This window comes from Curcuma longa, chromosome 1 (assembly GCF_044706935.1).
Source record: "Curcuma longa cultivar G26 ecotype Majalengka, Jawa Barat chromosome 1, ITB_CL_G26_1.1, whole genome shotgun sequence".
NCBI classification, from domain to species: Eukaryota; Viridiplantae; Streptophyta; class Magnoliopsida; order Zingiberales; family Zingiberaceae; genus Curcuma; species Curcuma longa.
The window spans coordinates 7636885-7648873 of NC_133861.1; the positions used below are offsets into that span (position 1 = coordinate 7636885).

Below are 11989 nucleotides of genomic sequence, written 5' to 3' on the forward strand. Positions count from 1 at the left end.
GACAATAAATTTATTTTTTTAGAGAGCAATGTTTTCTCTTCGTGAAAATAAAAGGAATTATTTAGAAATTTGAGAATTTAAAAAATAAAAATTGACCGACTATTTGAAATTAGTATTTTATAAGGAATTCATCAACAAATTTATTTTGTTCTAATTCCTTTCTTATCATCAATTTTGGATCTATTCAAACTTTGTATAAGATTACATATCCGCCAATTCAATTGATAAAAATGAAAACAGTTCTAAATAATTTTTAGATAAATTAGATTTTTTTTTTAAATTTTTTCGATCGTCAGGATTCTAACATGTCTAATATTTAATTCAGGAGGAACATTATTCGGACCGGCGTCCTCGTATTTATTAATTAATTTTTCAGATTAAAAAAATTAGGAATGGGGCAGGAGAAAACGTGAACAGCCGAAGAAAACTCAAAAATAATAATAATAATAAACGCGTGGCAAAAAAGTCAACTTTATTGAACTTTCGAAGAAAAGTTTGACTTTTTTAACGTAATATTAAGGTCATTTGCTCGGTTAGAAATAATATTTTTAATATATATATATATATATATATGATAAAACTATTTTTTAAAAAATCAATTATAATAAAAAATATTTTTCTTAACAAACCCTCAGACCCACACGACCAACTCCATCTCTCATCCTTGACAGCAATCATGATGCTGATGCATTTTTCCTTCTTATCCTCTTTCTCTTCTTCAACAAAAAATAAAATTTATCACCCCAGCAATTCTAACGATCAATCTCACGACTATCAATGAGAAAGTTACAATTGATCACTACGAAAGGACATTACTTTGATTTTATTAAGAGGATTCTCGAAACCCTTTCTCATTTTAACAAGTCTGTTTTATCATAATCAACTCAATTATAGCAACACTGGCTCTCGACCCTTTTATCCATTGCACTAGCACATTCTCACCCATATCGCATTTCATTGTGTCCCTTTGCCATTTCTACATTTTACTTATACCCGTTGACTATTGGTGCGATATCTTAGGTGACTTCTCATCAATTTATATAGCTATCGAGACACCTCTCATAGAATTAATTCAAATTTCCGAAGAGTGAGGTTGAAGACATCATGGCCTAAAAAGATGAACACAAAACAATAGAAACATAAGAGTGCCAATAGAATTCAAAGGATGATCTGTTTTTTCAATCTTCCCTTTCCCTTTGATTCATAATCTTTCCAATATGTTCCATCTTTTCCATTCATCATCACTCCAACCAAAACATAAATTCCAACAAAATATGAACAATTCATCAAAAGAAGAAAGCATTACCTAATCCAGGGAAGTAGGAAGCTGGTACAGTTAAGGTTAGATGAGATGGGAAAGCTTATCCACTAGTTCATCCGTTAGTTCCAAAGTTGTTCAGCTGTTCCTCTAAAGGAAGGTGAACTGAAACCATCACATCAAATGCTTCCTCCATTTGCATCTATGAATTGTAACAACTTGAGCAAAAACCTTTCTTGAAAAGCCAAAGAGTTGCTTCAAAAATCAATAGGGAAAGTTCCAATCTGACTGATATATGAAGCTAAAGGATATCCCTTTTTCATCAAATAGCCATGATTTTAAAGCAAACAGAACATGAAGACACAAGGAATCTCAGATATCGTTTTTCATCAAACAGTTTCGCTGACATGAAGTCATAGTTTTCTTCTTTCATCATTTGTTTTCTTTAGTTTTGATTGCAATCGTGCTTTAAGGGAAAACAAAATTGAAATCGGAAAAGGAAGAGGTTGTTTGGCGAGATCAAAGATTATCGCATTTGTGAACATGTACAAAGAACAGCAATAAACCAATTGGGGGTAGAAAATTTGAGATCGGCATTTAATCGAACACCTTTGATGCATCTGGTGAGTTACCAGCACTGGTCCGTCTCCCACGTCCGCGGCTGGCGTCGGCCGGCGTAGAAGGAACACGACGATCGGGAAGAACGGAACGGCTTCCATCTTCGATCGGCGACGATGGCCGCCGCGAGGACCCCTCGATCATACTCGGCGCGCTTCTCCGGGTCGGAGAGCGTCTCGTAGGCCGCGTGGATCCGCATGAACTCGTCGGCCGACGCGGTCTTCCGGTCCGCCGCGACCACCGCGTCCGGGTGGCACGCGCGGGCGAGCCTCCGGTAAGCCGCCTTGATCTCGAGCCCCGATGCGGCGGTGGCGACGCCGAGCACGTCGTACAGCGTGTCGGGGGCGGAGGGTGAAGGCGGCGGCACGGAAACAGCGGCGCGGACGGGCGGCCGGCGACGAGCGGAGGGGAGGAAGAGGAGGGAGGAGGATTTGGGGACGGCGAGGGTTTGCGAAGACGAGAACATCGACGAGATCGGGATTTTTTGCGACGAACGAAAGCGAATTCGGCGACCGGTTTTATATAGACGACGGGAAAGAAGGACCGGTGTGCGGCGGCGATGGAATTTAGGTACCGCTTGTGCTTATCTTGATGGATCATGGACGGTTCAGATTCGATCTTGGTTTAGTTATGGCGCCGGTGGAGATCCGGTGGGCTTGAGTCACAGAATCAAAGGAAATTTCATTTTCACCCTTATAGTTCATAATTATCCTTTTTTCATAAAACTCTCAAATCTTATCAAATTATTTTTCATAAAATTATGTTGAACATTGTACATTTCTTTTGAGTGGTATAAAAATATTTACTTATAAAAAAAAAGACACCTTCTATAAATGTTATGCAAAAGATTGTGCTAAATTTAAATATAAACTAAAAAACTTGTTAGATTTTGAAACTTTGGAGGCATTTGAAAAAAGATATAAATTTCAGGGGAAAATGAAAATTCCCCTAGAGTCAAACACTACTTTCACGCGGATTGCGTCAATGATAATAAATTAATGGACCCCACAAAAAACAATAATACTTTGAAAAAACACACATTCTCTCCGTAATAAAAAAAAATTATGACCTTAATTGAGATGGTGATTAGAGTTGTTGACTTTTGACGTTGACTTTGTAAATAAATTCTTACAAATAACACAAACTCAAATATAAAGTTAAATTTCAAATGTGAAATTTATAATAGGAATTGGGGTGTCATCCTTAAATTCATTAAATGACTCTTTTAATAAAATATAATATGATTTAGTAACTTTGAAGCATTTGATTTTCAATAGTTGATCAGTTATCAACATTTTCATCTATCAATCATAATATTTAGTATTTAAGTCCTCATTTAATTATAGTGTTTTTTTAGCAATTAAATATAAAATTTTAGAGAAATATAAATGTGAAAAAACAAGGAGAAAATATTAGAGAAATCTCCTACTAATATTATTGATCAAAAAGGGCCACCACAGCGACGGCGAGGATGGTAAGCGAGTCGAGATCGACGGCCAGAAACGCTCGATCCGACGATTATTAGATGAAAGGCGAGCAAGGTTGCCGGCGATGAGTGGCAGGAGGAGTCCATCCCTCAGAGCTGGCCGCAGTCGGCGATGACGACGGGCTTCTTGGTGGCGCCGCCCTGAGACCCCACCGCCTCGATCGCCTTCACCACCTCCATCCCCTCCACCACGCGGCCGAACACCACGTGCTTCCCGTCCAGCCACGCCGTCTCCGCCGTACAGATGAAGAACTGCGAGCCGTTGGTGTTGGCCCCGGAGTTCGCCATCGACAGCACCCCGGCGCTCGTGTGCTTCTTCGAGAAGTTCTCGTCGGCGAACTTGTCGCCGTAGATCGACTCGCCGCCGGTGCCGTTGCCTCGGGTGAAGTCGCCGCCCTGGCACATGAACCCCGGGATCACTCTGTGGAAGCTCGAGCCCTTGTAATGGAGCGGCTTCCCGGAGCGGCCCACGCCCTTCTCGCCCGTGCACAGCGCGCGGAAGTTCTCCGCCGTCCGCGGCACCACGTCGGCGTAGAGTTCCATCACGATCCTCCCCGCCGGCGAGCCCCCCACGGTCATGTCGAAGAACACACGCGGGTTCGAGGCCATCTCTCCGATAGAGATCGATCGTCTAGGGTTTCAGGTACGCTTCCCGATCTGACCTTGATCGCTGTCTTCGTTTCCGTTCTGTTTGAGCCCGATCTTAAACACCCTCAGGTAGAATCTGTAACGTTCAAAATGGACACGTGTCTAGATCTGAGACATAGTAGGTGGAGAGTGGTTAACTAACCGTAGTCAGATTAAGGCGCCTGGTTGGGTTAAGAGCACGTGTACCGTGTTGCGGAGGAGCAACGACGCGGACCTTGATTTTCTTACCCGACGGTGTACCCGAATGTGAATTGGGTGTTTCCGTTGTGGGGCCAACTGTGTCGGTTGCAATTGTGGATTAATTAACCCTTAAGCAGTTGGATGGAAGTAGCAAATCAATTAATTAGTGAATTAAGTACTTCATGGTGCATCAACATCTGCTAACTGTTGCATGAAAAACAAAAGAGAGAAAGCAATTGCTTGATGTTTATTATCTGGATGTCATCATTTGGGTTTACATAATAAAGAGGCTAACAATATACATAATTAAGAGCAGTAATTCTCTCAAAATCATCTTAATCACCAAAGCAGATAGTAGCAGAGGAAATAGAAACACAGTTGTTAGTTGCATGCCAGGGAGAGAATATGAACTAAATGCCAGGGTTGTTGAGGAGCATCCACTTGTATTGTTCATTCATTGCAAGCAATTGTGACTCTTTGTTGTCCAACAAAGCCCTTAGCCTCACATTTTCCTCAATGAGCTTCTGAACTTCAGCCTCCTTTTGAGCCTTCTCGTTCTCGAGGTGATCAGTCTCAGCGACTAACCTGCAGAATGAAAGTAGTATGGTTCAAGAGTCTATAATGTTAATGGTATTTCTATTTTGCTTGTGTTTATGCATATGAATGATGTTCATGAAGGTTATCTAACATCTAGATTTTAGATGTTTATGGTTGTGAATTCACTAGTAAAGGACATCTCAGAAGCAAAATAAAACAACACATTTGATGCTGTTTAATCAGGAGGTTAACTTTACCAAACAAACTCATCCGAGAAACTGAATATGTATTTAGATTGATGGATAATGATCCTCCTGTTACAGTATTGAAAATTGGTTGTGCGATGATAACCGAGTGACTACCGACGATACTAAGTAGGATGTGATTGAAAGAAAAAACAAAGAAGCTGACTTAGTCTGAATTGAAATGATGGAGATCCAATTCTCATGTGTGAGTTGAAATATGTTGTCCAGATCTTCTCTCTGTTGCTACACACCCATGTTATGTGAGTTGAAATATACACCAACAACAGTATTGAAAATTGTTATTGTTAGAGTACACAAACAGCAATCATAAACATTTTTATCCATAAGCATTCTGCAAAAGGAACTAAGGGAAACTAATAGCAACATTCTAGGCACATTATCTGAAAAGATTGGAGGAACATATATGCTTATGGTTTGATGCACATCTAAGCAAGATGACAATGTGAAGAAAAAAAAATGAATACACTAACAGAATAAAGTATTCTAATATTATTTCTAGGATACCAAAAAATTAAAGATTGTGTGATTGGACCGGCAACCTTAACCTATAGCACTGAAACAGATTGTGTTAAAAAAAAAGTTAATATAAAAGATTCCTGCTACAACATTGCGACACACAAGTAGTCAATATAGCACAATATATCCAAATGCAAGGATATGAAATTTTCCTATGATATTAACATGTAATAACAAAGCATAACTCATTGAAGAACAACAAGCAGCTTGAATCTAATTAAGCTTAGCTTCTTTTGGCTCCTTCCATCTTTAAGATGTTTCATAGACATGGTGGGTTTAAAATCCATCATAAAGACATGCATACACATAATTTTTTAGATCTAGTAAGGTCTATAAATACATAGTTGGTTGACCTAAAGAAGACTTATTTGAGTTGTCTGAAACTAATAGTGAGACCTAGAAACTGATAGTTAAACTAGGTTCATAAAGCATAACTCTTTGAAGAACACCAAACAGATTGACTCTAATTAAGCTTAGCTTCTTTTGGCTCCTTCCATCTTTTAGATGTTTCATAGCCTTGGTGGGTTATAAAATCCATTATAAAGTAAGACATGGAGACACATAATTTTTTAGATCTAGTAAGGTCTATAAATTCACTAAAGGAGACTTATTTGAGTTGTCTGAAACTAATAGTGAGGTATAGAAACTGATAATTAAATTAGGTTTGTAAAGCTATGAAGCTTTTTTATTATTGAGCACAATTAAAGAAAGTTGGAATAACCTAAAATTTGAATGCATGTTTAAGAAATTATTATTAGTTGTGAGGTTGTCAAAGGGAAATTGAAAGGTGAAGAACATGGGTTAACCCAGTAACTGATATTCAGTTTAGCAATCTATGAAAAACTTAGATTCTACAAGGAAAGCAAGGAGAGGAATGCACAACAATAGCCATTTTGGCAGCCGAACTAAAGGGTGTGTTACCTGTCTAGATGTTTTTGAATAGTCTGAAATTGACTCTCTGATGAAAGAAGAGATTCACTGATGCTGATGATATTGCTGACAAACAAGCGCAGAGAATCGAAGTCCTGCTTTACACGACAGAGCTCCTGCTCATTCTCTGTGGCGCGCTGTCTCTGTCTCGATGACTCTTCGACCATGTCTTCAACCTTCTGCCTCATTTCATTCAAAAGTGCATTTGTACTCAGTGCAAACTTTTCCATCTCTTCAACCCTTAAAGTCATGCTTAGGACTTGAAGTGTCTTCCTTTCATTTTCTTCTAAACCTAACTTCACTTTTACTCTCTCATTAGCTGCTTCACTTTCCGCCTTGATGGCTCGCATGACAAGCGAGTCCATAGCATCTGTTACAATATGAGTCGACTTGAGTATTTCATCAATGTATTTACCATCATTAGCCACAAAAGATCCAAGCTTAAGATCACTATCTTGTTTTGATTCCATGTCTGGATTTCTGAGAGAAGGATAATTGACCTCTTTTGACCATTCAGACGATGGAATGCCATGCTTGTCAACAAGCCCTATACCCTCCTTATTCTCAATTCCAGATGACTTACTAGCTAAATTTGGAGATACCATGATTCTTGCTTTCGATTTCAGGTAGGCGAGCAATGCGGCGGTCGTTTTGACCCTATGCCGAAGAAGCTTTAGCTCCAGGGAGTCACCTTCTGCGCACTTCAAGGTCACCTTTAACTCCATTAGCTTCTCCTCCAGTTTTTCAACATGAGATTGGTGGCGCTCAAATTCATGCTTCCACACGGCTTTTTTGTGGGTTAGTTGAGAGTCGAGGGAAGGCAATTCGCCCTCTGCATTCCTGTCATCCATAGCCTGATGCAAGTAACAAAGAAGGCCTTAGCTACAGAAGGCGTTAAGAATCGGGAAACGGAGTCGCAAAATGAGGCAAAAGAGGAAAAGTTCTAGCTTCCCTAGTTCATCATGAATCACCAATCTTTCAAACGATCCCAGTTCACAACGCTACGTCAAATCCCTAGCCCGGAGCGGACATCACAATGCATGATTCTCGAAACCCTAGCTTCCGGAAGTCATATCAACTGTAATTTCCCTTGCAGGTTCTGTTTAGCTTTTTTCCTCTTCTGGCTTTCATCATCTTTCTTCATATGTTTATGATTTCTGACCAAGTCAGAAGATGATTACTTGAAGAGATCCAGTTTGGATAAAAGGAGGGTTCTTGTTCTACTTCTATAGCCTGAAAGTGCAGCTCTCTTCCTATTTGTGTGGAGAAGGGAGTAAAGATCAGAGAGAGAATGTTGATCGGCAGGGTTTGGATTGTGCTTACAGTTTTTGCAGGAGTTAGGACTGCTCTTGGTCAGACAGGTAAGGATGAAATCTGTAACTTGAGAGATTTCTTGCTTGAACAAGTTTGACAGTTGAAGTTTGTTTGTGGTCTTTATCATGTTTGAGTTTTTGCTCGAAAGTTTTCGATATAAACTCTTTCAGAGTTTTCATCAAAGCCTGCCACCTTCTCTGCTCCTCTTCTGTTCTATTGGTTTTGTTGTGTCGATAATCAATTTAGGAGTCAGCTTAGATTCAAATCGAAAGAGCTTGAACTTAAAACTAATAAGATTTGTGCCATTTCTGCAAGAAAGAAATCAGTAGAATTTTGTCTCTTCACCATTTCTGAGTAAGAAAAAAACCGGTTGCGTTGACAAAATGCACAGGACAATACAGTGTGTAACAAAACAAATGAAAGTCAACTACTCCATCTTATCTGATCCGAGTATTAAGGTTTTTTTTTTCATGCATGTTGCTCAATCAAGAAGTCTGTAGATCTCTTGAAGATTTGGCTGATGATTAAGACATTTGCTTGGAGTAAATTCTTGTTCTAACAATTTGTGGCAGACACACTGGATCCTGGCAAATCTTTGGCGGACGGCCAAACCTTAACCTCTGCAGGAGAAATCTTTGAGCTGGGATTCTTCACACCGAGCAATTCGAGCAACAAATTCTTGGGAATATGGTTCAAGGAAATCTTTGACCACCCTGTCGTATGGGTGGCCAACAGAAACATCCCTCTCAACACCTCCACAGGACTGTTGAGTCTCACCGCAACTGGAGATTTGTTACTGCTTGATCAAGCTGCAAATGCAACTGTTTGGTCAACGAGCACATCGAACGCCAGCAGCTACCCTTCACTCAGGCTCTGGGACTCAGGGAACCTCGTCTTGACCGACAACTCGTCCGGTAACATCTTGTGGCAAAGTTTTGATCATCCTGGCGATACTTTTTTGCCCGGCATGAAGATTGGAGTGGACATCAGAGCCAAGCTCAATAGGAATCTCACAGCATGGAAGAGTGTTTCTGATCCTTCTCCAGGGGAGTTCACCTATGGCTTGGACCCTCGCGGAGTACCTGAAGCCTATACATGGCAAGGAACCACTCAGATCTTTCGAACGGGACCATGGGATGGCCAACGTTGGAGCGGCCGCCCTGATATGGCCTCAAACAATGTTCTTAAGTTCCAGTTTGTCGATGACAAAGATGAGATATACTACACATTTGAAGGCCTGGACAAGAATTTCCTCGGCCGAGCAGTTATCAACGAGAGTGGACAATTGCAAAGATTCGTTTGGTCGAATTCGAGCAACCGATGGGACCTTTATTGGTCGGTTCCCTCAGATCCTTGCGACGATTACGCCCATTGTGGAGCAAATGGCAATTGCACAACCAACTATTCACCTATATGCCAATGCTTGCAGGGTTTCACTCCCAAGTCACCTAAAGATTGGGACCTCAGAGAGCATGCAGATGGTTGTGTGAGAAAAATACCTCTGAATTGTTCAACAGATGGTTTTTTGCATCTGCAAAATGTGAAGCTGCCTGACACTCTCAATGCCAGCGCAGTGAGCAACATGACACTCGATGAGTGCCGAGATTTGTGCTTGAGAAACTGTTCTTGCATGGCGTTTGCTGTGATCAGAGGTAGCACGTGCGTTTCTTGGCCTGCTGATCTGATGGATATTAGGGTGTTCACAAAAGGAGGCAATGATCTATACATTCGGCTTGCAGCTTCTGAATTAGGTAAATTCCTCTTCGCATCACGAAATCTCAGTTTACAAGATAAGCAAAGGCAATATACATATTCCAGTTACACAACTGGCTCTACTCTCTTTGATCATGCTCAAGCTTTTTCTAGTTCTATCTTAAGCATTTCGACTAGAAAAGTATCGTATTTCGTAGAATGAGTGTAGTATCGACAGATTTCTAATATCAACTTCCTCTGCAGATTCACTAAGTGGTTCAGGAAAGAAGAAGTCAATTGCAATGATAGTCATAATTCCATTGCTGAGTTTTCTTTTGCTTCTATCTGTCGGTTCATTCTTAAGGTTGAAGAGAAGCAAGCTCGGTATGTTTACTCCTCTTTTGAATCCACTTGTTTGCCAAATTTTCGATCTTGTTCATAAATGTAGAGAATGAACTTATTTCTCAAAATTTGAACCAGTTAAAGTAGTAAACTCCTCCACTTCGAAAGAAACAGAGCTGGAGTTGCCTTTATATGGTATGCATTCAATAAGAAGTGCAACTAATGGATTATCGAGAGACAATATAGTTGGAATTGGTGGATTTGGCCTTATTTACAAGGTGAATACCTCGTATATTTATGTATTTGTAAGTTGACATATGTGTTCTTGCGACATTAACCTTCGCCAAAACTATCAGGGTAAGCTAGAAGATGGACAAGAGGTTGCTGTGAAAAGATTGTCTAAAGATTCTGCACAAGGTGTAGATGAGTTCAAAACTGAAGTTTTAATCATCGCCAAACTACAGCATCGGAACCTTGTTCGTCTACTGGGTTGCTGCATTGAGGACGAGGAAAGAATGTTGATTTACGAGTATATGCCAAATAAAAGCCTGGATACTTTCATATTCGGTTCGTCCTGAAATTATGACTATTCTATATGTTGATTTAAGAGGATTTTGATTTTTTTTCTGCTTAATGACTAATCCAGATTGAACATTCAACAGATGAAAGTAAGAGTGCATTACTGAATTGGACAAAGCGGTTTGACATCATACTAGGAATTGCTCGAGGCCTCCTCTACCTCCATCAAGATTCTAGACTAAAAATCATTCATAGAGATTTGAAGGCGAGTAATATTCTCCTCGACCGCGATTTAAACCCAAAAATTTCAGACTTTGGGATAGCAAAGACTTTCTGTGTGGGCCAAACTGAAGGAAGCACAAATAGAGTTATTGGCACATGGTAAACACCATTCAATTGCTATTGATGATGAAATATCATTTGATTTAGTTTAATAAGCTAACATCTTCAACATATACAGTGGTTATATGTCTCCGGAATATGCAATGGGAGGACACTTCTCCGAAAAATCAGATGTTTACAGCTTCGGGGTCTTGCTGTTGGAGATCCTGAGTGGTAAAAAAAGCACTGATATTTTTCAAGCAGATCAACCGAAAAATCTATTAGGACAGGTTGAGTACCTCTATACATCTTTCTCAAGATTGTCATAAGTTATCGAAAATTGAACTTGGTGTAAAAAATTAAATACTTGTAGGCATGGAAGCTATGGAAAGAAGGTAGATGCTCAGAACTTCTTGTTGAATCAAGTGGAGATTCTTACACCATGTCTAAAGCATTAAGGTGCTTTCAAGTTGGTTTATTGTGTGTACAAGAAGGGAGCCAAGACAGGCCATCAATGGCAGAAGTAGTTTTGATGCTAAGCAGTGACTCAGTCATGCTGCATCAACCTAATCGTTCTGGGATTTACGTTGCTAAGTCTAAGTCTTGCATGGAAGGAGTTTCCCTGTCTAATGAGTACACTAAAACTGTACCGGAAGGGCGATCAAGCTGAAGTGATCCTTATATCAAAGTTAGTTCTATCTGTAGTTTCCTTTAGTTTTTTTTTGTACATTTGTGATTCTTATGTCGAAATGTCTTTCGTATATAGGTATAGAGTTTCTAGTGTTGTCGAAATGATCTCTCAGTGATATGTTTCTACACTATGCAACATCTTGATCTAGCAAGCCTATTTTATCAGATAGGCCAAGGCATAGAGAATGCCTTGTAAGATTTTGTTCATACAAAGGCAAACAAATAAAGTAAGCTAAAGTGAGTCCTTGTTGGATGCAGATTAAGACTAGTTTTTGATTCTATTATATCAAAATCAAACTCGTCTACTAATCAACTTGTTTGATCTCGTAGGCTTGCCTAATGATTGACTTGATTGATATGATCAACTCACCTAATTTAACCATATCACCGAGTCATTTAACCTAATTGGCTTATCTAATATACTCGAACTGATTGCTCTACCCTAGTTGGGTTGAGTCGCTGACCTCTTCTAACTTGATTGGCATCCATTCCATCTCGCCTTATTCTAAAAAAAATGATAATCCCAGTTAGTCGCATTGACTCAATCCCTAGGGGTGATCGGTCCGGTCCTACAGAAGTTTCCCACCGGCTACCAGGATAAATCAGGAAGTGACCGGCCCGGTTCCACAGAAGTTTCCCACCGGCCATCAGGATAAATCAGGAAGCGCACGC

At 40.0% G+C, this 11989-nt stretch overlaps 3 protein-coding genes and 1 pseudogene across 3 annotated transcripts; 1 reads left to right on the forward strand and 3 right to left on the reverse strand.

Annotated features, from left to right (window-relative positions):
• Positions 1–1742: 1742 nt before the first annotated feature.
• On the reverse strand, positions 1743–2408 carry LOC141843373 (chaperone protein dnaJ 11, chloroplastic-like). The gene has a single exon (XM_074731452.1). The coding sequence runs from the start codon at positions 2340–2342 to the stop codon at positions 1887–1889; it is 456 nt and encodes a 151-aa protein (XP_074587553.1). The 5' UTR covers positions 2343–2408; the 3' UTR covers positions 1743–1886.
• An 880-nt stretch (positions 2409–3288) lies between these two features.
• Positions 3289–4034, reverse strand: LOC141831315 (peptidyl-prolyl cis-trans isomerase 2-like). Its single transcript, XM_074718688.1, has one exon. The coding sequence runs from the start codon at positions 3969–3971 to the stop codon at positions 3453–3455; it is 519 nt and encodes a 172-aa protein (XP_074574789.1). The 5' UTR covers positions 3972–4034; the 3' UTR covers positions 3289–3452.
• Positions 4035–4411: 377 nt separating this feature from the next.
• LOC141831299 (uncharacterized) lies at positions 4412–7470 on the reverse strand. Its single transcript, XM_074718686.1, has 2 exons — positions 6431–7470; positions 4412–4775 (listed from the first exon to the last, which is right to left on the reverse strand). The coding sequence occupies exons 1-2, from the start codon at positions 7288–7290 to the stop codon at positions 4601–4603; spliced, it is 1035 nt and encodes a 344-aa protein (XP_074574787.1). The 5' UTR covers positions 7291–7470; the 3' UTR covers positions 4412–4600.
• On the forward strand, positions 7297–11298 carry LOC141823469 (G-type lectin S-receptor-like serine/threonine-protein kinase At4g27290; annotated as a pseudogene).
• Positions 11299–11989: the final 691 nt, after the last annotated feature.

Bases quoted from the DNA above. Each gene is read 5' to 3' on its own strand.
- LOC141843373 (XM_074731452.1), bottom strand. From the start codon at position 2,342: ATGTTCTCGTCTTCGCAAACCCTCGCCGTCCCCAAATCCTCCTCCCTC.
- LOC141831315 (XM_074718688.1), bottom strand. From the start codon at position 3,971: ATGGCCTCGAACCCGCGTGTGTTCTTCGACATGACCGTGGGGGGCTCG.
- LOC141831299 (XM_074718686.1), bottom strand. From the start codon at position 7,290: ATGGATGACAGGAATGCAGAGGGCGAATTGCCTTCCCTCGACTCTCAA. The intron at 4,776-6,430 runs GTAACACACCCT...TTCATTCTGCAG, and splicing joins ATTCAAAAACATCTAGACAG to GTTAGTCGCTGAGACTGATC.